Consider the following 24,085-nt stretch of genomic DNA (forward strand, 5'->3'; position numbering starts at 1 on the left):
AAATATAAAACAAAAAAATACATAAATAAATAAAAATTTTATAAAAAAATATAAAAGATATATAAAAAATAAAAAATATGAAAGAATAAAAAATATTAAAAAGATATAAAAAACATAAAAAATATAAATACAAATATGTAAAAATAACAATTTTAATAAATACGTAAAAAGTGAAAAACTGTATGAAAATAATAGATAAGAAATATAAGAAGTATATAAAAGATGGAAGATGGATTAAGTGACTTGTTATTTATCCCCACCACTGTACTTTATTTAAAAACGGCCGAGCTGTACCTCTGTTTTTCCTGTAACGGTGGGCGCCAGACTGGGGGTCTCCAGAGGTTGCAAGTACACATAAGTGGATCTGCCTCTAACCACCACTGAACTTTCAAACTGAGAGTGTGTTGTCATCTAATCACATATACTGTGTGTTTTATTTCACATCTTTTTATATATTCATCTGTACCTTTTAATTATAACAGTTGGGAAAGAGTGCAAGGGCCCTGCACTCTTACTCCACATTTCTACCTAACTGTTTAAATTGACTTAACAATTATTTTGTTTTTATTTGATTAATAAATGTGTTGTACCCTGGACATTTAAGTACATCAATGTTATTCACACATCTATTGCAGTAGTTATTTCAGCAACACCTGATTCATTTTGCAACATAGTAGACATACACACAACAGTCACCATTCATTTGCATATACACTATACATATACCTCTCTATCTTTCCATACTTGATCACCAGCCTTGCATTTAATAAGCATCACACATCCTCTGAGTCATTCTCTAAGCCGCACTATCTATATTCGCATCCATCACTATCCGCCGCACTATCTATATTCATCCATTCAACTCCCTGCATCATCTTTTATTCCAGCCACTTCACACCCTTTATTTCCCAGTCCTTGAGATCTCATCCACTACCATAAAATTTCCTACCTAAAAATTTTTTGGGGGGGTTTGCTGTATGTACATTTTATGGTAAAATGAGAGGTTTCATTACAAAGTACAATTGATCACACACAAAAAAAAAAAAAAACAAGCCCTTATATGGGTGTGTAGATGGAAATATAAAAAAAGTTATGGATTTTAGAAGGTGAGGAGGAAAAAACGAAAACGCTAAAATAAAATTGGCCTGGTCCTTAAGGGGATTAAGAGGGGGGGGGGGGGGTGGAGGGTAAGGGCAAGGCAGCACCACCAACAAGCCCCTAAAGAAGGCCAACGAGAAGGCTAGGACCGCAACAGCTGTAACTACTCCAACAAGCATCTAACAAAAGGCAACGCGAAGGCTAGGGAAAGGCAACGCGAAGGCTAGGACAGCAACAGCTGTAACTACGCCAAAACCTGAGGTGGAGTATGATGGCAGGGATAGGAAGAATAGGAATGATACAAGACCTGCATAACTCCCTCTAGGAAGGGGGAGCAGAATGTCTAAAAGTCCATTAGCCAACAAACCACTGAGCTACCCCGCGGCCGGCAGCAGAAAGAGATACTGAGATGGCTAGACCCGCCATAGAAGGGGTCACATAAGGCTGTGAACACCTCGCCTAGCGAGGAGAAATCAAATGACCACGAGGAATCAGCGGCAACTTACAGTAGGCAACAGTAGCAGGTAGCAAGAGCACGAATACTCCCCGCAAGGATGGGAGAAGTCACCTACACCGCAACAGCCTGCAAACAACTCCCCCCAGTGGAAGGATAGAATGAAATGGCTGTAGGCCACTGCAGGAGCTCTTCAAACTTGCCTCCCCCCCCCCCCCCCCCCCCCCCACACACCAAAAGGGTGGGAGTGCGCTGGCTGTGAGGGCTACAGCAGACAACCTGCAAATTACTGCCCTTGGAAAGCCACAGATACTCCACATATGGAGAGGGGGGGGAAACAGAAACCATCCCTGACAAGCGTCCATTGCATACACAGGGTCACTCCACTGGACCCCCCACTTAGCAATAGGACACCATAACCGCCACCGCGGAAGGGGCAAATATGGTATGGGACTCCAAGCAGAACAATAGCAGATACTACTGTAAACCAAGGTTACACCACCCATGAAAGTGATGAAGTGGGCACTGCCGCTGTAGACACATCGCACCTGCTAGGACACAGTCAGTGGACAACTCCCACTGGTAGCTGGAGGACCGGAAACTAAAGACAGTAGACGGTGCGCTCCCCTGGACTGTGTAGAGAGTCCGTTGAACACGCAGGGTCACACCTACGGCAACATTCACTTGTGGTGGAGTGCCGAACTGCAGCTGCGGATGAGGGAGACATCATGCTCTCCATAGGTCCAATAGAGGGTACATGCTACATCGGTCTGCCACACGTATAGTTGGGTACCAAACTGCAGCCGCAGATGCGGCAGGCATCACGCTCCCCGCACGAGTTGTAGAGGGTCCATTGCACATCAGTCAACTTCCACTCGCAGTGGAGTACCAGAATGCAGATGTGGATGTGGGACACATTACGCTCTCCATGGGCGCAGTAGAAGGTCCATGCTATATTGGTCTTCCCAAATGTCTAGTGGGGTACCGGAACTGCAGCCGCGGATGCGGCAGGCATCGCGCTCCCAACAGGAGTCATAGAGGATCCATTGCACATCGGTCAACTTCCACTTACAGTAGGGGATGTAATTTAAACTCACCAACGGGCTCCATTTTCTTATACTCACCCTGAAGTCTTCAGCCAGCTTATGGACACACTGCATAACGCCAAGCTGCCATAGCGAGGCGGGCAGAGGCGAGTGGGGGACCCGCACCCAGGGTATTGCCGCCAGGTGCTGGCCATTGGCGCGAAGGGGTTGACGGCCCATACTCTTATTCACCGTGCCCATTAGTCGCATTTAGGGGTGATCAGGTAGCACCATGCTCCTGTCACTCCACCTAAAAACAAGAAAAGAAAGGGAGAAAAAAAAAAAACTAAACACTGGCCCTTACTAGAAAATAATAAAAAAGACCACGTCTGGAGAGAACTCCAGACCTGTTTCTGCCTCTTACTGACACTAAGCTGAAACTCATTAGCTCTGTGCCTGTGGGCGGGTATAACTTGCTGGGAGGAGTAGACTTCATTTTTTGCCTAGTGTCAGCAGCATTATACCCATAGTCTCTGAGTTCCTCAATGAGGTGACCGAGAAATTGCATATTTTTGGTCACTTTGTATACCATAAAATTTTTTATAAAAAGCGATCAAAAAGTGCCATCAAAACAAACATGGTACAGATAAAAACTTCAGATCACGACGCAAAAAATTAGCCCTCATACCACCCTGTATGCGGAAAAATAAAAAGTTATAGGGGTCAGAAGATGACAATTTTAAACGTACTCATTTTGGTGCATGAAGTTATAATTTTTTTGCAGTAAAATAAAATAAAACCTATATAAATTAGTTATCCTTGTAACGTATGGACCTACAGAATAAAAATATGGTGTCATTTTTACTGAAAAGTGCACTGCATAGAATCAGAAGCCCCCACAAGTTACAAAATTGTGTTTTTTTCCCAATTTTGCCCCAAAAATATTTTTTTCTAGTTTTGCCATAAATTGTGTGGTGAAATGATTCATGTAATTACAAAGTACAATTGGTGGCGCAATCAATAAGCCCTAATGTGGGTCTCCTAATATGGGTCTCTAGGTGCAAAATTGAAAGAGTTATGATTTTTTTGAAGGTGAGGAGGAAAAAATGAAAGTGCAAAAATGAAAAATGGCCCGGTCCTTAACCACCGTCGCCTTACGAATTAATAACTCGAAAACGCTTTTACCGAATATTCTGATTCTGATTTTTCGTGACATATTCAACTTTATTTTGGTGGTAAATTTTTGGCGTTACTCGCATCCTTTTTTGGTGAAAAATCCCCAAATTTCATGAAAATTTTAAAATTTAGCATTTTTCTAACTTTGAAGCTCTCTACTTGTAAGGAAAATGGATATTCCCAATAAATTTTATTTTTATTCACAAATATAATATGTCCACTTTATGTTGGCATCATAAAATGGACATATTTTTGCTTTTTGAAAAAATTAGAGGGCTTCAAAGTAGAGCAGCAATTTTCAAAAATTTTATGAAAATTGCAAAATCTGAAGGGACAGAACTACAACTCCCAGCATGCCTGGGCAGTCTAGGCATGCTGAGAGTTGTAGTTTGGCAACATCTGGAGGGCTACCATTTGGGCACCACTGCAAAAGTGGTCTCCAAACTGTGACCCTCCGGATGTTTTGCAAAATTGCAACTCCCAGCATGCCCAGGCAGTTTGGCCTTCCTAGTGGTTGCCACAATAAAGATCCCTGTACTTTCCCTTTCAATTACCCCCCACCCCCCCCCCCCCGCCACCGTTGTTACCCTACCTGTGCCTGTCTCCAGCGACGATCCGGGGTCCCCACGCATCTTCTCCTCCAGGTACTGGCCTCCATCTTCTCCCCACGGCATCCAGGGGTGGGCAGAACGGGGGGTTGCCATGGCAACCCACTGTCCTGCGCTGCCATTGGTCAGAATCAGTTCTGACCAATGGAAGGGGATAGGAGGAGATCACTGTCACCTTGCTACTAGCCCTCAGGATGATCGGGGCCGTCACTGACAGCTCCGATCATCCCTATTTTCTGGGTGATCGGGTCACCAGAGACCTGATCAGCCCGGAATAGCAGAAAATCACATGTCTGAATTGACATGCGATTTTCTGCGATCGCCGACATGGGTGGGTCTCAGGACCCCCCTGGGCGATGTGCCGGGATGCCTGCTGAATGATTTCAAAAAGCATCCCGGTGCGGTCCCCAACCAGCTTGCGGCGGGGACCGGAATTCCCACGCGCGTATGCATACGTAACATGTCCTTAAGGACTCGGGATGCAGGGCGTATGCATACGCCCGGCGTCCTGAAGAGGTTAAGTGGTTAAAGGCTTCTAACATGTCCAGCCTTCACATTCTTCCTCTAAACCAGGGGTCTCAAACTGGTGGCCCTCCAGATGTTGCAAAACTTCAACTCCTGGCATGCCCGACAGCTGTTAGCTGCAGCCAATGGCTGTCTGGGCATGTCCAGGCACACTGGGAGTTAAAGTTTTGCAACATCTGGAGGGCCACCAGTTTGAGACCCCTGCTCTAAACTATACAGATCTAGAGGGGAATTTATCAAGGTTAATTTAAAGTATTAGCTATTCATCCAGCAGTGAGGACTGTATTCAGACTCTCTCTCCTCCAACCCCTTATCACCCTTCTCTCTCCATGGACTTCTTTATTTGTATAGGTGAGGTCTCCATAATTTACAGTACCTCCCATTAGTGAGAAAACTCCCTCACATTTTTGTAAATATTTTTATATATTTTTTCATGTGACAACACTGAGGAAATGACATTCTGCTACAATGTAAAGTAGTAAGTGTACAGCCTGTATAACAGCGTTGAATGTGGTGTCCCATTTAAATAACTCAACAAACAGCCATTAAAGAGGTACTCTGGTGGAAAACATTTTTTGTTTAAAATCAACTGATGCCAGAAAGTTAAAAGGAAAACGGTCAACTTGCTCCCCCCGCACCAACCAGTGGTACTGGCTGGTAGTGCGGGGGACACTGATCAGTTTGATAACTACAGTGCCTGGATTCCACCCAGCCGATTTTCTGTATATGCTAATTAGGTGCTAACTGGCACAGGCGGGGTTACTGGCACTCTGACGTCAGCGCCTCTTCATTACAGAGCAAAGAGAAGAATGAGAGGCGGAGGGAGGGGAGGAATATAGATGAGCTGGGCAGCGCTGTGGCTAGCGGCGCTGACATCAGAGTGCCAGTAACCCCGGCCTGTGCCAGTTAGCATCTAATTAGCATATACAGAAAATCACAGATTTCGGCCGAACAGCGCGGTGGATCCGGGCACGGTAGGCATCAAACTGATCAGCGTCCCCCGCACTACCAGCCAGTACCACTGGTTAGTGCGGGGGGAGCAAGCTGATCATTTTCCTTTAAACAGATTTGTAAATTACTTCTATTTAAAAATCTGAATCCTTCCAGTACTTAGCTGCTGTATGCTCCAGAGGAAATTCTTTTCTTTTTGAATTTCTTTTCAGTCTGACCACAGTGCTCTCTGCTGACAACTCTGTCCATGTCAAGAACTGTCTAGAGCAGAATAGGTTTGCTAAGGGGATTTTCTCCTGCTCTGGAGAGTTCCTGAGATGGATAGAGGTGTCAGCAGAGAGCACTTTGGTCAGACTGAAAAGAAATTCTAAAAGAAAAGAACTTCCTGTGGAGCATACATCAACTGATAAGTACTGTAAGGATTTAGATTTTTAAATAGAAGTAATTTACAAACCTGTTAAACTTTCTGGTACCAGTTAATTAAAAAAAATAATAATAATAATAATTGTTTTCCACTGGAGTACCCCATTAATGTTCAAGCCTTGTCAACAAAAGTGAGTAGACCCCTAAATGGAAATGCCCAAATGAGGTCCAAAGTGTCAATGTTTTGTGTGGCCATCATTATTTTCCAGCACTGCCTTAAGCCTCTTGAGCATGGAGTTCACCAGAGCGCCACTGGAATCTTCGTCCACTTCTCCAGTCCATCACCTTTACCCTCAGCTTCCTCAGCAGGCTAGTGGTTGTCTTGGAGGTGTGTTTGGGGATGTTATGTTAGAACACTGCCCTGAAGTTCAGTCTCCTAAGGGAGGGATTGTGCTCTGCTTCAGTATGTCACAGTATATGTTGGCATTCATGGTTCCTGAATGGAACTGTAGCTTCCAAGTGCCAGTTGCAGTCATGCAGCCACAAACCGTGACACTCCCACCACCATGCTTGACTTTAGGCAAAACCCACTTGTCTTTCTACTCCTCACCTTGTTGCCGCCACACATGCTTGACACCATCTAGACCAAAAAAGTTTATCTTGGTCTCATCAGACCACAGGACATGGTTTCCGTAATCCATGTCCTTAGTCTGCTTGTCTTCAGCAAAATGATTGCAGGCTTTCTTGTGCATCATCCTTTTGGGACAACAGCCATGCAGACCAATTTGATGCAGTATGCAGCGTCTGAGCCCTGACAGGCCAGTGCCCCCCACCCATTCAACCACTGCAGCAATGCTGGCAGCACTCATACTTCTGTTTCCCAAAGACAACTTCTGTAAATATGATGCTGAGCACGTTCACTCAACTACTTTGGTCGACCATGGCGGAAACTGTCATGTAAAACCGATGTATGGTCTTGCCTGTGCTGCAGCTCAGTTTCAGGGTTTTGGCAATCTTCTCTGCCATGAGGTGCCATGCTAAACTTCCAGTGACCAGTATTAGAGAGTGTGCGAGCACTACAACCAAATTTAAAGGGGTACTCCACTGGAAAACATTTACTTTTAAATCAACTGGTGTCAGAAAGTTAAACAGATTTGTAAATCACTTCTATTAATAAATCTTAATCCTTCCAGTACTTATCAGCTGTTGTATACTACAGTGGAAGTTCTTTTCTTTTTGAACTTTCTATCTGACCACAGTGCTCTCTACTGACACCTCTGTCTATTTTAGGAACTGTCCATAGTAGGAACAAATCCCCATAGAAAACATCTTCTGCTCTGGACAGTTCCTGAAGCGGACAGAGGTGTCAACAGAGTGCACTGTGGTCAGACAGAAAGGAAATTCAAAAAGAAAAGAACTTCCTGTGGAGCATTCAGCAGCTGATAAGTACTGTGGAATGATTGAGATTTTTTAATAGAAATAATTTACAAATCTATTTAACTGACACCAGTTGATAAAAAAATAAATAAAAAAAAAGGTCTTCTAGAGGAGTACCCCTTTAAGACACCTGCTCCCCATTAACACCTGAGACTTTGTAAGATTAACAAGTCACATATTTGGACATTTTTACTTGTGGGGTGTACTCACTTTTGTTGCCAAGGTTTAAACACTAAAGGAAATGTGTTATTTCGAGGGGACACAAAAATTTTATGCTATTATACAGGCTGTGCACTCACTATTTTACATTGTAGCAGTGTCATTCCCTTAGTGTTTTCACATGAAAATATTGTTTAAAGATATGTGAGGGGTGTCCTTACTTATGTAAGATACTATCTTAGTCCAGTGGCCAGTGACCCCATTCCATAACAATACTTCTGATCATATAACCATTATCTGTGAACAAATAACCATTATTGACAACATCAGCAGCAACATTAACACATTAAATAATACTTACATAAAAACTGCTTTTTCTTTTCAAGGGGTAATTCATGGAAAACCTCCCAAAATAATTTTATGGTAGGATGATCTGCCCAGTACTCTCCTTTATATTCTGTATGCTAAGTAAAACACAAGTTGAAATACATTATTAGTGTGCAATCATTTTATATAATTTGGAATTATCATACAATACAGTGGAAATATGTAAATGCATACAGGCATGTGAAGGCCATACCCCCTACTAAGTCACATTAAGAGTTGCCACAGATCCAACTGCGATATAAAATTTTGGGAATCCAGCCCTCAAATGGTTGATTTTGGTTACCATGAATATGTAATTTTGTTCTCAAATAATTACACTATTACAATCATTTAGATAACTAAAGATTTTATTGCCGAACAGTGCATTTAAAAACAGTCAAAGGTGGGTACCCACCAAAATATAACTGGACATTAAAAACAGTTGCAGGAGCTTTTCTGCGGAGCATCCACTGACTGATAAATAGAGAGGAGCGAAGTTACAGTAATTCGATTCATCACAAACTTCTCGGATCGGCAGTTGCTGACTTTAGCCTTCATAAATTGGTCCAGCTTTCAGGATCTCCGGTGGGCTGGAGACTCCCTCCTAGGACTGTATCCACCTTTTCCAGCCCAATGGAGCACCTGAAAGCTGAACTAATTTATGCAGGCAAAAGTCCGCAACTGCCGAGCCGAGAAGTTTGTGATGAATCGAATAACTGTAACTTCACTCATCTATACTGATAAACCTTAACTATATACAGTGTCTTGCACTGTTTGCCCATTTTACTACTGATACAAACTTGAATTCAAAGAATTATAAATTCAAGAAATCTAAATATAGTGCAGCTCACAATTAGATTATATCCGAGGTATAATTGGATATACACCTATACCCTATGTGTTAGTGCAAGCTAAAATAATGTATACCAAATATATCCAAACCTCAAGGACTGGTGATGTTCTTGAGGTTTGGATATATTTGGTATACACTTTTGAATTCAAGACCAGACCTTTACCATTGTTCTTGACAAAAAAGCTGAAGTCCGTCAGATTGGATGGAGACTGTCTGTGAACAGAAATTTTGCCATAGATTTTTATTGGATTCAGGTCTGGGCAATTTTAGAACAATAAAATATACAGTCAGGTCCATAAATATTGGGACATGGACACAATTCTAAAGTATTTGGCTCTATACACCACCACAATGGATTTGAAGTGAATGAACAAGATGTGCTTTAACTGCAGACTGTCAGCTTTAATTTGAGGTATTTACATGCAAATCAGGTGAACGGTGTAGGAATTACAACAATTTACATATGTGCGTCCCACTTGTTAAGGGACCAAAAGTAATGGGGCAGAATAATCCTGAATCAAACTTTCACTTTTTAATACTTGGTTACCAATCCTTTGCAGTCAATAGACATCAGCATGCATTGCTGGGTTTCATCCCTGGTGATGCTCTGCCAGGCCTCTACTGCAACTGTCTTCAGTTCCGGCTTGTTCTTAGGGCATTTTCCCATTAGTTTTGTCTTCAGCAAGTGAAATGCATGCTCAATCGGATTCAGGTCAGGTGATTGACTTGGCCATTGCATAACATTCCACTTATTTCCCTTAAAAAACTCTTTGGTTGCTTTTGCAGTATGCTTTGGGTCATTGTCCATCTGCACTGTGAAGCGCCGTATAATGAGTTCTGAAGCATTTTGCTGAATATGAGCAGATAATATTGCCCAAGAAACTTCAGAATTCATCCTGCTACTTTTGTCAGCAGTCACATCATCAATAAATACAAGAGAAGCAGTTCCATTGGCAGCCATACATGCCCACTATGCCATGACACTACCACCACCATGCTTCACTGAGGAGGTGGTATGCTTTTCTTTTCCTTCTCCATACACTTCTCTTCCCATAACTCTGGTACAAGTTGATCTTGGTCTCATCTGTCCATAGGATGTTGTTCCAGAACTCTGAAGGCTTTTTTAGATGTGGTTTGGCAAACTCTAATCTGTCCTTGAAACCTTCTCTTGATTGTAGACACACATACACCTACCTGCTGGAGAGTGTTCTTGATCTGGCCAACTGTTGTGAAGGGGAAAGAATTATTTGTACAAGTGTGGGAGCCCTACGTAAAATATAAGAGACCTAAACCGAGGATACTGCGTAGCACATACCCATGTGCCAAATAGGAACTGATTAAAAAAATGGAAAAATAGCAGTCCTACTAAGCTGTGAAGAAAATTTAGATTAAGCCAGAATAAATAGAGATAAATAAGAAAGAAAGGAAGTGTCTGATAATGATGTAAAATATAGTTATATTTATTGAATAATACTGAGGTCTGGGGCAGGGCCCTTGCCACAGACAGCTCACTAAAATAGAATGGTAAAAGTTAGTTATAAACATTTAAAACTTGACGTTAAAATAGTATTGCACTTAAACGGTGGGACAATGGTTGGGGTTTATAGTCCAATGTATGTAGTAGGATATGTCCAATAAACAGTTTTTGCAGCGCTGGAGGCTCGCAGTTACGAGCCCACTGAGTATACTTGTATGCCTAATAGCGCTAAAGACCAGTAGTTTCTAGTTTTAAATATTTAGGTGTATCTGTTACTACTCTCCCCTTGGATTATCTTACTCTCAATCTTCTTCCATTACTAGATCGCAGCTCTCAGAAGGTAGCTACTTGGCGTAGGCTTCCCCTCTCTATGGTGGGTAGATCTAACTTAGTAAAAATGGTCCTTATGCCCCAATTTTTATATATTCTGTATAATTCCCGTTTGGATCCCTATGAAATATTTTCTTACGCATCAGGCCTTATACAGGGAGCTTATTTGGAATGGTAGAACTGCTAGAATTTGTCTCGAAACGCTACAGCGGGGTAAAGAGGGGGGTGGTTTATCTGTCCCGAACCCCTGGTTGTATTTTGTATCACAGATTCAACAGCTGAAAGGGTAGGCTCAATTTGATACTATGGGGCGTGCAGGGGCTCCGATTTCAAACCGCATTGGCAACATGACTCCCATTTACCTGCTAGAAATGGCTGCTCAGACTCGTCCTCCAGACCTTCCTCCCACCTTTCTCCATGTATGCAAGGTCTGGCTGAAGTTTAAGGAACTTCTGCGATATCCTGTTTTTGTAAAGTACTCTCCTCTACTGCATAATCCTAATCTCCCTGAATTGTGTTCCCTGCCAGATGTTCCCCTTTGGGCCTCTCATGTGGTTCTATATCTTTCCCAGGTGTATGATGGGCCGACATTGAAGTCATTTGCTCAGCTGCAGGAGGATTTTAATTTACCTCATTCTTTCTTTTACCATTACCTGCAGTTGAGGCATGCTTTAGATACGCAGTCTCGAGCCTGTGACTTGACTGTCGGCTCCTGTGGTGGTTTACCCAGGTATCCACTAAGGAGGTGATATCAGCATTATATGGGGAATTGCTATCTTCATATCATGAGGCCTATCCCTTGACGGCTAAAGTTAAATGGGAGGTGGATGTGGGTCCCCTATCGGATGGGCAATGGACACAGATTTTAGCTATGACCCCGCGGCTTGCCGTATTGGAGGCTCATCGGGTGTCCCAAATTTTTCTATTGCATCGAGTATATCGTACTCCTGCTTTTCTACATAAGATCGGGGTGCGGCCGGACTCCTGTTGCCCTCGATGCTCCTTGCCTGATGCCCATTTGCTCCATGTGATGTGGGACTGCGCTCCACTTACTCGGTTCTGGATAGATGTAGGGCGACTGATTAGACAAGTGTATGGCTGCCCGTTTGACTTATCCCCTTGACATGTATCTTAGGTTACTTGGCCGGGTTGGATGAAGACAGTGGACTTTATATAGGTATTAGTAGAATGTTATACCAGGCTCGTAAATTGATTGCTCAACACTGGTTAAGAGCTACCCCTCCTACTATCTCTGAGCTCATTACTAAATTTAATCATATCATCAGATTGGAAAAAGGTGTATATCTTAAAGCGCAACTGTCATGGAAATTATACCCCCCAGACTAATAACATGATAGTATAGATGATGATACGTTTAATGCAGCTATACTTTTGGCTGCTGTTTATCACTCTTTATCAGCAGGAAAATAGTTTTATTGAGCGGTCAGCAACAGACGGATAGGCGTGGCTGGGGATCGTAATGCCCCACCTCCGCCACGCCTATCCCCTGTAAGTGAGCACTGGACCCCTGTGTGATTGACACACAGGTCCCCACCCCCCGATGTCCATGATGTGCAGGCCGGCGTGACTCCACTGAGCCTATACATATAATGTGCACCTTTATGTTATATGAAATACAGTGCCCGTACTCCTCTTCTTTCTTCTCATGGTGCCGGAGACGCGCTGCTTCTGCTTTCACTACAGGCAGTGAGCTTGCTCCCGTTGTCTGCCGCCAGCTCAGTGCACCTACGCAGTGCTAGAGGCAGGGAGCGAGCTTTCTGCCTGTAGTGAAAGCAGAAGCAGCGAGTCTCCGGCACCATGAGAAGAAAGGAGTACGGGCACTGTATTTCATATAACATAAAAGGTGAACATTATATGTATAGGCTCAGTGGAGTCACGCCGGCCTGCACATCATGGACATATCGGGGGGTGGGGACTTGTGTGTCAATCACACAGTGGTCCAGCGCTCACTTACAGGGGATAGGCGTGGCGGAGGTGGGGCATTACGATCCCCAGCCACACCTATCCGTCTGTTGCTGACCGCTCAATAAAACTATTTTCCTGCTGATTAAGAGTGATAAACAGCAGCCAAACGTACAGATGCATTACACATATCATCATCTATACTATCATGTTATTAGTCTAAGGGGTATAATTTCCATGACAGTTGCGCTTTAAGCGAAAAGCCATACATAAATTTGAACTCATTCGGGGTCCCTGGATTGATACTCCTGATCTGCCATCCATGTACTTACGCAGGACTCCTATGGAGGTGTTGGAGGGGGGTCTAGGAGGGTCTATTCCTTAATACGGTCTGTGGCTTTGATTTTCTTTTTGTTTCTTCTCATTTTTTGCATGTCTCGCTGTGTTCTGTGGTTTGTCTGCTGGTTTCCTCTGTGTGGGATGTTTCTGTTGTGATTATCTGCTTGCCCTGTCCATTGGTGGTATACTAATTTTTCGATGGTACTAGTTTATATCTACCATGGTATTGGAGAGTGGTACTGACCTTTCCATATAGATATATTTTCTGTCTTTTACTCCATGTCTGCAACCTGTGCTCTAGTGCTGTCCTGCTGTTTTCTCTGTAATGCTACATTAAATTTGTTTTGGGGGAAGGACACGAGACTAGGGGACAGGGGTGGGAGTTTTTTGCATGGCGGGGATGGGTGGTGGGTTGGGGTTTTTGTGTTTTTGTATGTTCTTTGTTTTATGCAAAACTGTTTAATATGTATAATACAATGTTGCAAATCTGATATTCAAAGTGTACTGTAGGGTATATAGAATCTTTTATAGTAGATATTGTGGTTACAAGATGCAGGTGCAAGATGTGGGACCGAATGAAATGTGGAACTTATTGTGATAGAAAACAAGAATAAAAGTATAAATAAAAATACAGTGTAGATTGGTTTTGGTTGAATCAACCGAAATGAATGATAAAATAGAGGAGTAAGTGGTGGTGTAATATGTATATGTAACAATTGGTGTATGGTGAACATGACAATGAAAGAAAGCAGATGGTGATGTAGGGATAAAGATTAGGTAATAGATAAATAAAAACTATTATAAAATAAAAAATAAATAGATATTAGAAAAAGTTAAATAAAATAAACTAAGAATAAAAGAAGAAAAAATAATAATGAAAATAAATATAAAAGTAAAAAGATTGAAGATGTAATGTAATGAAAATAGAAATATTAAGAAAATAGAATAAAAGTAGGTGTATATGTTCTAGTATGTGGTTTAAGTTATAATACCTTGGAGGTGGAAAATACGTGGAATTTATTGAGTGTAAAAACAGATTGTGTATATAGATGGATAAAATTGCCTAATGAGATCAGAATATAAAAAAAATATAGACATATAAAAGTATAGTATTATGGCCTAAAAATTTGCCGTATTAAAAAATATAATTTATAATGGATATAGACATAGGGGAAATAAATGGATAAAACTGAAACATGAATAAAATTATTTATAAAAATATTTCTATAAAAAGCCAAATAATTCTAATCTAATCACTAGTCACCTCCACTCCAACTAAATTATTCTGCAGCACCTTCACCAAACCAACAGCACGTAATAGCTTTATACTCTTTTCAAGCTGCCACTTACCCAGATGGCTACTCAACATCCCTATTAGCCAATACAGGAGGTTGAAAAGGGACTGTACCAACGAGGACCAGTATCAGAGGCGAAAAACCTCACAAAAAAATTTGAAGCTAAAAACTATCCCACCAAAACCCTCATAACCTCAAAAGAAAAAGTCGAAAAATTAGACAGACTAGATCACCAAACGCTGACAACAAAACCCGCTTGATCCTTCCGTTCAACCAAGACTACAAAAAACTCAGACAAATTTGCTCCAAAAATTGTCACTTATTGCTACAAGATAAACTCAAAGGACCATCTCTACCCAATACACCACCTATTGTTTTTACAAGAGCAACTAATTTAAATATCCAAATAGCCCCCACCATACGTAACACAAGGGAGGAAAAAAACAGACACGTGGTTGTCCATTACAGGTTTCTATCGATGCTTATTGTAAAACCACAAAATTCCCTAAAAAAATTGAAAAAGTAACCTCTATTTCAAACACCTTCCAGAGGGAGATCAAACAATTTTTAACATGCAACTCCAAAAGGTGTCATCTATGTTATCACCTGTAGCTGCCATAAATAATATATAAGTTGGACCAAACGCTCCCAAAGAAACAGAGTCGCCAAGAGTAGTGACAAACACCCCCTGTCGGCCCACTTTCATAAATATCACAACTCAGACCCATCAGACCTCACCTTTGCAGCCAGACACTCAAAAGAAATTGGAGAGGAGGTAATTATGTACTCCAAATGTCTAAAGCAGAATTGAGAAAAAGCTATGAGTTTGGTAGCCTTGAACCTAAAGGCCTCAATGCAGAATTAGAATTATTTGGATTTTAATAGAAATATGTTTATAAGTGAGAAGGCTAACTTGTTTGCCTGTATTTGTGAGATGGGGCGGGGTTATCACTATAAGAACCCGCGGCGTCACTAGCACGATACGTCGTGGGTTCTTCATGTGACAGGGCATCAGCTGACACGGGAGTCAACTGATGCACAGGAGTTCCGGTTCAGCACAATGGTAAGAGGCCGGGGCTGGCGGCATCCGCCGCAGCCCTCTCTCCGGAGGTAAGCCGGAGCGCAGACGGCACCCTCGGTCAGCCCTGGCCCCGATTTCAGCACGGCATCCCCCGTGCTTCACGGCCCATGCATGCGCTCCTGTTGGCAGCCTGGCAGCGCGTGTAATCTGGTTCTGGCGGCAGGTGCTGTTACGGGCGGCTGCACTTGTGTAAGATAGAGGGGGGATGTCTAACTGTAGGACCTCGCTCCCCCCACGGGCTCTAGATGCCTGGGTTGGGTTAAGGGGGAATGCGGCATTTCATTCGGGGGGGGGGGGGGGGGGCGATCGCTTGCAGCCCTCCTCACGTCGGGGGCATTTCATTTGCCACCTCCCCTTTCTCTCTTTTCTGACCCCAGGCTATATGATGGATAAACTGCGTGTGGCAATATAAAACTGTATTTAACTGTATGTGGCCACCAGTACTGCACATCTTACTATATGTGGGGGTGCGATTTTCTGTTCATACGCTGCTCCCTTCGGGCTTGCAGTGTTTCAGGATATAAAAAATAAATAAAAGTTGCAGATGTTGGCAGCATAATCCTAATTATATGAATTCAGAGGATTTTGCTGTGTAGATAGGTTAACGTTTTTGTTTTCAGTCATATCGATGCATACGGGCATGGTTGTTCTGGGTACACGCTCCTATCATTCTACGCTTGTGATCACATAGTTGTTTTGTGCACACGTTCCGAAAAAAAAAAAAAATGTATGTGTGTGTGTGTGTGTATATATATATATATATGTACATAAGCAGCGTTTATTGGAATCTATCGGGGTGCAGTCTTCGCTTTGGTCATTTGGTGGTGCAGGTGGGTTAGGTTAATCTTTGGTAGCAGTGGGGGTTACGGTGATTGTGCGGTACACACTCAGCATTTGTACTGTGCACACGCTTGTAGCTCTTGTGTTGGATTTATACTGCTCGTTGGATTTATACTGCACGCACGCTCGTAGGATTTATACTGTACGCACGCTCGTAGGATTTATAGTGTACGCACGCTCGTAGGATTTATACTGGACACATGCTCGTAACGCATACTGTGGACACGGTCGTAGTATTCATACTGCACACACGGTCGCAGCATTTATAAAGTACACGGTCGTAGCATTTTATACTGTTCACGTTTGGAAAAAAAAAAAAAAAGTCATATATAGTTTTGTGCACACGAGCCATAATTTATTCCACGCACAGTTATGGGGTTGTTCGGTGCACACGCTGCTATAATCCATTCCATGTATACAGTCATATAGTTGTTTTGTGCACACGTTCCCTTGATCCATTCCTCGCATATGGTTATATAGTTGTTTTGTGCACACGTTCCCTTGTTTTATTCCTCGCATACAGTTATGTAGTTGTTTTGTGCATACGTTTCTGTCATTTATTCTACGCATACAGTTATATAGTTGTTTCGTGCACATGCTCCTAGGATTTATTCTAAGCTTCTGTCATATAGTTGTTCTGTGTACATGTTCCTATAAATTATTCTTTAATCATATAGTTGTTCTGTGCACACGTTCCCATAATTGGTTATCGCATAGTTGTTTGAGGCACGTTCCTACATTCATTCTACGCATACATTCATATAGTTATCCGGTGCAACGCTCTTATAATTTCACGCTTACGGTCATTTAGTCATGGTGTGCACACATTCCTATAATTTGTTCTATGCACACGGTCACATTCTATGTGTGTATATGTGTATATGTACAGTAACCCCCCGACATGCGATGGCCCCGACATATGATCAAATCGACATACAATGGCCTCTCAGAGGCCATTGCATGTCGATGTCAGCATCGACATACGATGCTTTTATATGTCGGGGCCATCGCATTAACTGCTATCCGAAAGCGCAAAATGCTTAAGCTGCTATCGGATAGCAGTTTAAGCATCCCGGGCAGGTTCACTTACCTATCCCCGCTGCTCCGGGTCCACTTTGCAATCCTCCGGCGTCTTCTGCATCTTCTCCGGGGTCCGGGCCTCGCTTTCCGGCGTCGTTATTACGTCGCTGCGCACGCCGGCCCGGCACAGCAACGTAATAACATCACCAGAAAGCAAGGCCCGGACACCGGAGAAGATGTGGAAGAAGCCGGAGGAGGATCCCGAAGAAGACGCCGGAGCAGCATCGGGAGCCCCTGGGACAGCATCGGGAGCTGTGAGGAGCGGCGGGGACAGGGGAGTATTAAATGCACTTTTTACATTGCACTAATCCCTCAACATACGATGGATTCGACAATCCATCGGTCGTTTGGAACGAATTACCATCGTATGCTGAGGGACCACTGTATATGTATATATACATATGTATATATGTTCTTTATTTTATTAGGTTACGACACCGCCCTCCTGTTGATAGGAGGGGCATGTCATGTGTTTATCGTAGCGTGTGCACTTGTAGCCAATGTGCAGTAGCAGTGTTGCTGCATGGCACGCTAGTGGTATTGCACATGCAGCCATAATATTCATACTGTGCATCCGCTCGTAGCAATTATGCTGTGGGGTCACTCTGCGGTACGTACGCACGCTCGTAGGGTTGTATTGCTTTAATACTGTGTGCGTGCTTGAAGTGTTCATGCTGCACGTGCACTGGTAGCATTTATGCTGAGTATGCACTGGTGGTATTAGGATGAACATGCGCTCTTGGTGTTGTGCTGTTCGCACGTTCGTAGCATTATGCCGCACATGCTAGTCCAGCATGGTGAGTGTTATGTGCATGAGTTCGTGGTCATATAATTAGGTCATGCGTGCATATAGTTTGTACATGCAGACTATCAAGTTTGTCTTGGGCAGACGCTTAAATAATTTGTTCTGGGCATACGCACATACACTTTGTTTTTCGCATGCGAGCAGATAGTCGTCCCGAGTATAGGTTCATCAAGTTGGTTCGGTATAGTAGATCATAGTTCTCATACTCAGGCGCATGGTTTCATAGTTGGCCATATGTGCATATAGTTTACTCTGGGCATTTGCTCAGATAGTTCGTTTCTTTGCATTATCTCACATAGTGTGTTTCAGGGTATCCACATTTAGTTTGTTCCGTGCTGACAGTCACATAGTTCGTTGAGCATACTCACATACAGTTCACATACTCAGAGTATTTCAGCGCTTGCATTCATGGTTTGTGCCGTATATGTTCTTCCTCGTGGTTGGATGCAGATGCTCAGTTGTTAGACACCATATAAGTTTAGTGCATACGCTCGTGACTTGTTTGGGCATTCCCGCATATAGTTTCTCTACATATAGTTCGTTCATGCGCACGTGCATGGTTCGTCCCGTTTTCATGCTCATTGATGCTCTGGATACACACCTAGATAGTTCGTCCTTTGCATACACGCATGTGATTTGTTCCGGGAATACGCTCACATAGTTATTAGGTGCACACTATCATATAGTTTCTTTACACATATTACCATCATTTGTTCTCGGCACATTCATAGTTCGTTTGCACTTACAGTTTATTCTGTGTATACGGCAATAGAGGTATCCTGTGCATTCATAGTTTGCTCTCGGAATACGCACACTTACTTAGTCCTAGGCACAAGCTCATATTTGGTCCTGATATACGCTCATATTGTTGTCAGGTGTACATGCTCTTGTAGTCCTGTGCTTACAATTAACTTAGTTGTTCCCAGGTTAAGCTCAGGCAATTGATTCCATGCTTGCAGTCATAAGTTGATCTGGTTATATACTCACAATTTGTCCCATGTGTATGTTAGTCAGTCTGTCCTGGATATACGTGCGTGTAGTTTGTTTGTGCTTTAAATTGCTCAGGGCATATACTCATCTAAGTGGTATGCTTACCCTCGCTGAGCCTGTTCTTCAGCTACGCTTATATATGGTTTGTGCAGTACAGGTGCTCATATAGTTTGGTCGGTGTTCACGGTCACGGTGTCTGTTTTTGGAGATGTAGTCTTAGTGTTCTTGATGTATACAGGGTCTGGTTAGTTATGCCGGGCTCACGTTCATATTTTCATGTTCTGCTATGTGTCAAGGAGTTATGCTAGGCATGCTTATAGCATTCATACTCGGTAATTGCTGATATGTTCATTCGGTACATTCGTTACTTTGGTTGAGGCTTTCAGTTTTGGATTGACCAGTCACGTCTACAGGTCGGTCCAGATACAACCTGACACAGCTTCAGGTTGGTGACAACGTGATTACATACGATTGCGTTTAGTTAGTAGTTGGGTTAGGCTACAGATATATAGTTTTATTTCCCAAAATAGGTCACTTTGTGGTTATGAATGGTCTCTGCTTCAAGTTGATAGCAATAATTTTAGTTACGTGTTTAGTGGAGTTTTCCATTTTCGGCTAGACCTGTCACATCCACAGGTTGGTTCAGTCATTACCCGACATGACTTTGGGTTGACGACGATGTCTTTATACGTTTTCGCATGTTTATTTAGCATTTGGGACATGTATTCAGGGAAATAGCTTGATTTCTGTTGACGTTTTGTCTATTTCGGCTTCAGGTTGTCGATGATATTGGTTGAGTTTCACGATCGTGCCTGTTGCATAAGTGGTTTCATTACCTGTCACGTCCACAGGTCGGATTAATTACAACCTAAGGCTGGGTTCACACTACGTTTTGTCCCATACGGGAGCGCATACGGCAGGGGGGAGCTAAAAGCTCGCGCTCCCGTATGTCACCGTATGCGCTCCCGTATGTCATTCATTTCAATGAGCCGACCGGAGTGAAACGTTCGGTCCGGTCGGCTCATTTTTGCACCGTATGCGCTTTTACAACCGGACCTAAAACTGTGGTCAACCACAGTTTTAGGTCCGGTTGTAAAAGCGCATACGGCGCAAAAATGAGCCGACCGGACCGAACGTTTCACTCCGGTCGGCTCATTGAAATGAATGACATACAGGAGCGCATACGGTGACATACGGGAGCGTGAGCTTTTAGCTCCCCCCTGCCGTATGCGCTCCCGTATGGGACAAAACGTAGTGTGAACCCACCCTAACACGGCTTTAGGTTGACGATTAGGTGGTCATCTGGGTTTTCATGTTTAGCACTTGGGATTGTGCATACAGGCTTGGTTGGTTCTGTTTAGATATCATGTTCATTCCTACTTGCTTTGGTTGGGTTTTGGCCACTATTTGCTGTATTTAGCTCATACTATCAAGGTATATCTGGCATCCAGTACCATGTCGCGTTCTCGTCTGACAAGGCGTCTTTGGATATGTCTCATGCCAGCGGCGCTGCTCTGCAAAGCATTAAAATGGAGGTTAGAGAACCCTCTAGACATCAAGCCTTGACGGCTGGCCTGGCTGGACGGTTAGCAGACGCCTCATAATTCTCGATGTGGATGTCAGGTCAGCTTTTCGTTAAAAGCCGCTCTATTCTCAGGTGATGATGGCTTCTGGGGCCAGAGGAATTCACATACAGGTGCAAGGTCGAAATTACATCAGATTGTGGGGATACAGATAATCACGCGTCCAAATCGTATAGCTGCAAACGTCATTGCCCGGTCAGCTTGTTTCGCATTGGTATTTTCCTACCCCCCACTAGTGGTGCCCAGTTCGAGTGTTGCAAGCTTTCCTTTCGCACGTCTAGGAGCTAGTGGGGGTCGGCCACTGTTACTGGGGCCGCACTCACTACTACGTCATTTGTTGATCATACATATTCACATAAAATCCTTAGGTAGTGGTTTGTTTAATAAAGCGTTTTGTTTTAAATATTGAAGTTTTGCCCTCTATTTATTCAGGTATACCTACACACGACAGTACATGGCACAACTCAGACTGTTAGCTAGTATCATTATGTGTTTAGGTTTTAGGTAGGTACGCTACGCATTAGAGACCCCGAAAAAAAAAAAATACTATCCATGTTTCAGTTTTATCCATTTATTTCCCCCTTGTCTATAACCATTATATTTTTTAATACAGCAAATTTTTAGGCCATAATACTATACTTTTATGTCTATTTTTTTTTTTATATTCTGATCTCATTAGGCAATTTATGCATCGATATACACTATTTATTTTTACACTCAAAAAATTATTTTTTTTATGCCTCCAAGGTATTATAACTTAAACCCCATACTAGAACATATACACCTACTTTTATTCTTTTTATTTCCATTTCTATTTTCATTACATTACATCTTCGATCTTTATTTTTACTTTTATATTTATTTTCATCATTATTTTTTTCTTTTTATTCTTCGTTTAATTTTATTTAACTTTTTCTAATATCTATTTTATTTTATAAGTTTTTATTTAATTATCTATTACCTAATCTTTATCCCTATTCCTACATCACCATCTGCTTTCTTTCATTGTCATGTTCACCATACACCAATTTTTACATATACATATTACACCACCACTTTTATCATTCATTTTGGTTGATTCAACCAAAACCAATCTACACTGTATTTTTATTTATACTTTTATTCTTGTTTTCTATCACAATAAAGTTCCACATTTCATTTGGTCCCACATCTTGTAACCGCTATATCTACTATAAAAGATACTATATACCCTACAGTACACTTTGAATATCAGATTTGCAACATTGTATAATACATATTATGCGGAGTTAAACCAGGATTGCAACAATACACTATCCACGTTTTGAACAGTTATATAACTTATGTACAACAGCGCTAGTTCACAGTAACTATCCCTATCTTTGTACTTTCCTGTACCCTGCACTTCCTTCTACTTATGCTTGTATTCCATTTTCTCCTTTCTTTTTTTTATATTTTATTTTTATTTTTTCCTTTCTATTTGTGTCTAATAACTTGATCAGGCTGAATTAGCCATAACACTTCCCAGTTAGGATCCAAGACCAGTTATTGGATCTTACCTGAATGACGTTGCAAAAAACTGGTTATATAAGGCTGCAATTCCCAGCCCAGTTCACACAGTCTTTGCATATCCACCATTGAAAAAGGGGACTCTGCTCCACGAAACGCATCTGGTCCAAGACTGCCTTTGCATAAGTAGTCGGGACTATTTGTATTATTTGTCCACCACTATTGGTCTTTTACTGTCCTCTCGGCTTCTCACTGCGCCGCCAGGGTAGAGAGGGATCCCACACCAAAGACCTCCAGCGCTGCCATACGCTAAAAACTAACATTACCTTTTCAAGCGGACTACGCAATGACCATCTGAACCGGACATCTTCACCTCTCCTACACCTTCCCCGTGCTGCCGGGGCAGAGAGGCATCAATCCAGATTATCGTTAAGCGCTGCTATGCGCATATAACTGCTTTTGCCAGAGCCGGTAAGAGGCACCAAGTGCCTCACTTTGATCTATTTTCCCTCTTGTACTTTGTCCCTGTGTCGTCGGGGTATAGAGGATAGATCTGTAGCGCTATTGCGCATACAAGTATACTCAGTGGGCTCGTAACTGCGAGCCTCCAGCGCTGCAAAACGGTTTATTGGACATATCCTATTACATACATTGTACTATAAACCCCCCACCATTGTCCCACCGTTTAAGTGCAATACAGTGATCCCTCAACTTACAATGGCCCCAACATACAATAGTATCCACATACAATGGTCTTTTCTGGACCATTGTAACTTGAAACCAGATTCAACATACATTCTACAGACCAGTCCAGATCAGCAAAACGTGTCAATGGCTAAAAGAACTGTCCAATCAGAATGCGCATTTTACTGGTAAAATCCCTGTATTACTGAAGTGTGTGCACTGACTGGTTGTCTGGTAGCACCCCCTACAGTACAGGGAGGTATTACATGTTCTGTACTACTCTTTACCTGTGCCAGGGTTAGATGCTCGTTTGGACACCAAGTAAGGACGGCTCTATTTAACTTTTTAGGACATTGCATGTACTGTACAGAACCCTGAAGAAGCTCCTGTCCTCTATATAGACAGTGATTACAGCTCCCAGCAGATCTCTCTTACTTTTATATGTAAGGACTTGCTTTCTCTATATTAGTTATCTACTTATCTTTCTTTAATCCTCACTTTTTCCTATTTTTGGATGACCTTTTGGGGGCTTCAAAACCAATTACCAAGTTTCCATAGAGTTATGGTCTCAACATACAATGGTTTCAACATACAATAGTCGTCCTGGAACCAATTAATATTGTAACTTGAGGGACCACTGTACTATTTTAACATCATGTTTTAAATCTTTATAACTAACTTTTACCATTCTATTTTAGTGAGCTGTCTGCGGCAAGGGCCCTGCCCCAGACTTCACAGTATTATTCAATAAATATAATTATATTTTATTATCAGACACTTCCTTTCTTTCTTATTTATCTCTATTTATTCTGCCTTATTCTAAATTTTCTTCCTAGCCTAGGAGGACTGCTATTTTCCCATTTTTTAAATCGGAAAGAATTCTTTGGTCTTCCACCACAGTTGTTTTCCTTGGTCTTCCGGGTCTTTTGGTGTTGCTGAGCTCATCGGTGTGTTCCTTCTTTTTAAGAATGTTCCAGTTGTTTTGGCCGTGCCTAATGTTTTGGCTCTCTCCCTCTGATGAGTTTTAGTTTTTTTTCAGCCTAATGATGGCTTGCTTCACTGATAGTGACAGCTCTTTGGATCTCATCTTGAGAGTTGACAGCTACAGATTCCAAATGCAAATGGCACACTTGAAATGAAATCTGGACCTTTTAT

At 42.3% G+C, this 24,085-nt stretch overlaps 1 protein-coding gene across 7 annotated transcripts in view; it reads right to left on the bottom strand.

Annotated features, from left to right (window-relative positions):
* The window catches only part of HERC4 (HECT and RLD domain containing E3 ubiquitin protein ligase 4), a 174,591-nt gene that overhangs the window by 10,127 nt on the left and 140,379 nt on the right, over nucleotides 1-24,085 (bottom strand). For all 7 annotated transcript variants that reach the window (XM_056530279.1, XM_056530274.1, XM_056530278.1 and 4 more), the window contains one exon: nucleotides 8,158-8,260. In XM_056530279.1, coding sequence (XP_056386254.1) covers nucleotides 8,158-8,260 — 103 coding nt within the window. The remainder of the gene's footprint in view (nucleotides 1-8,157; nucleotides 8,261-24,085) is intronic.

This window comes from Hyla sarda, chromosome 7 (genome assembly GCF_029499605.1).
Source record: "Hyla sarda isolate aHylSar1 chromosome 7, aHylSar1.hap1, whole genome shotgun sequence".
NCBI lineage: Eukaryota > Metazoa > Chordata > Amphibia > Anura > Hylidae > Hyla > Hyla sarda.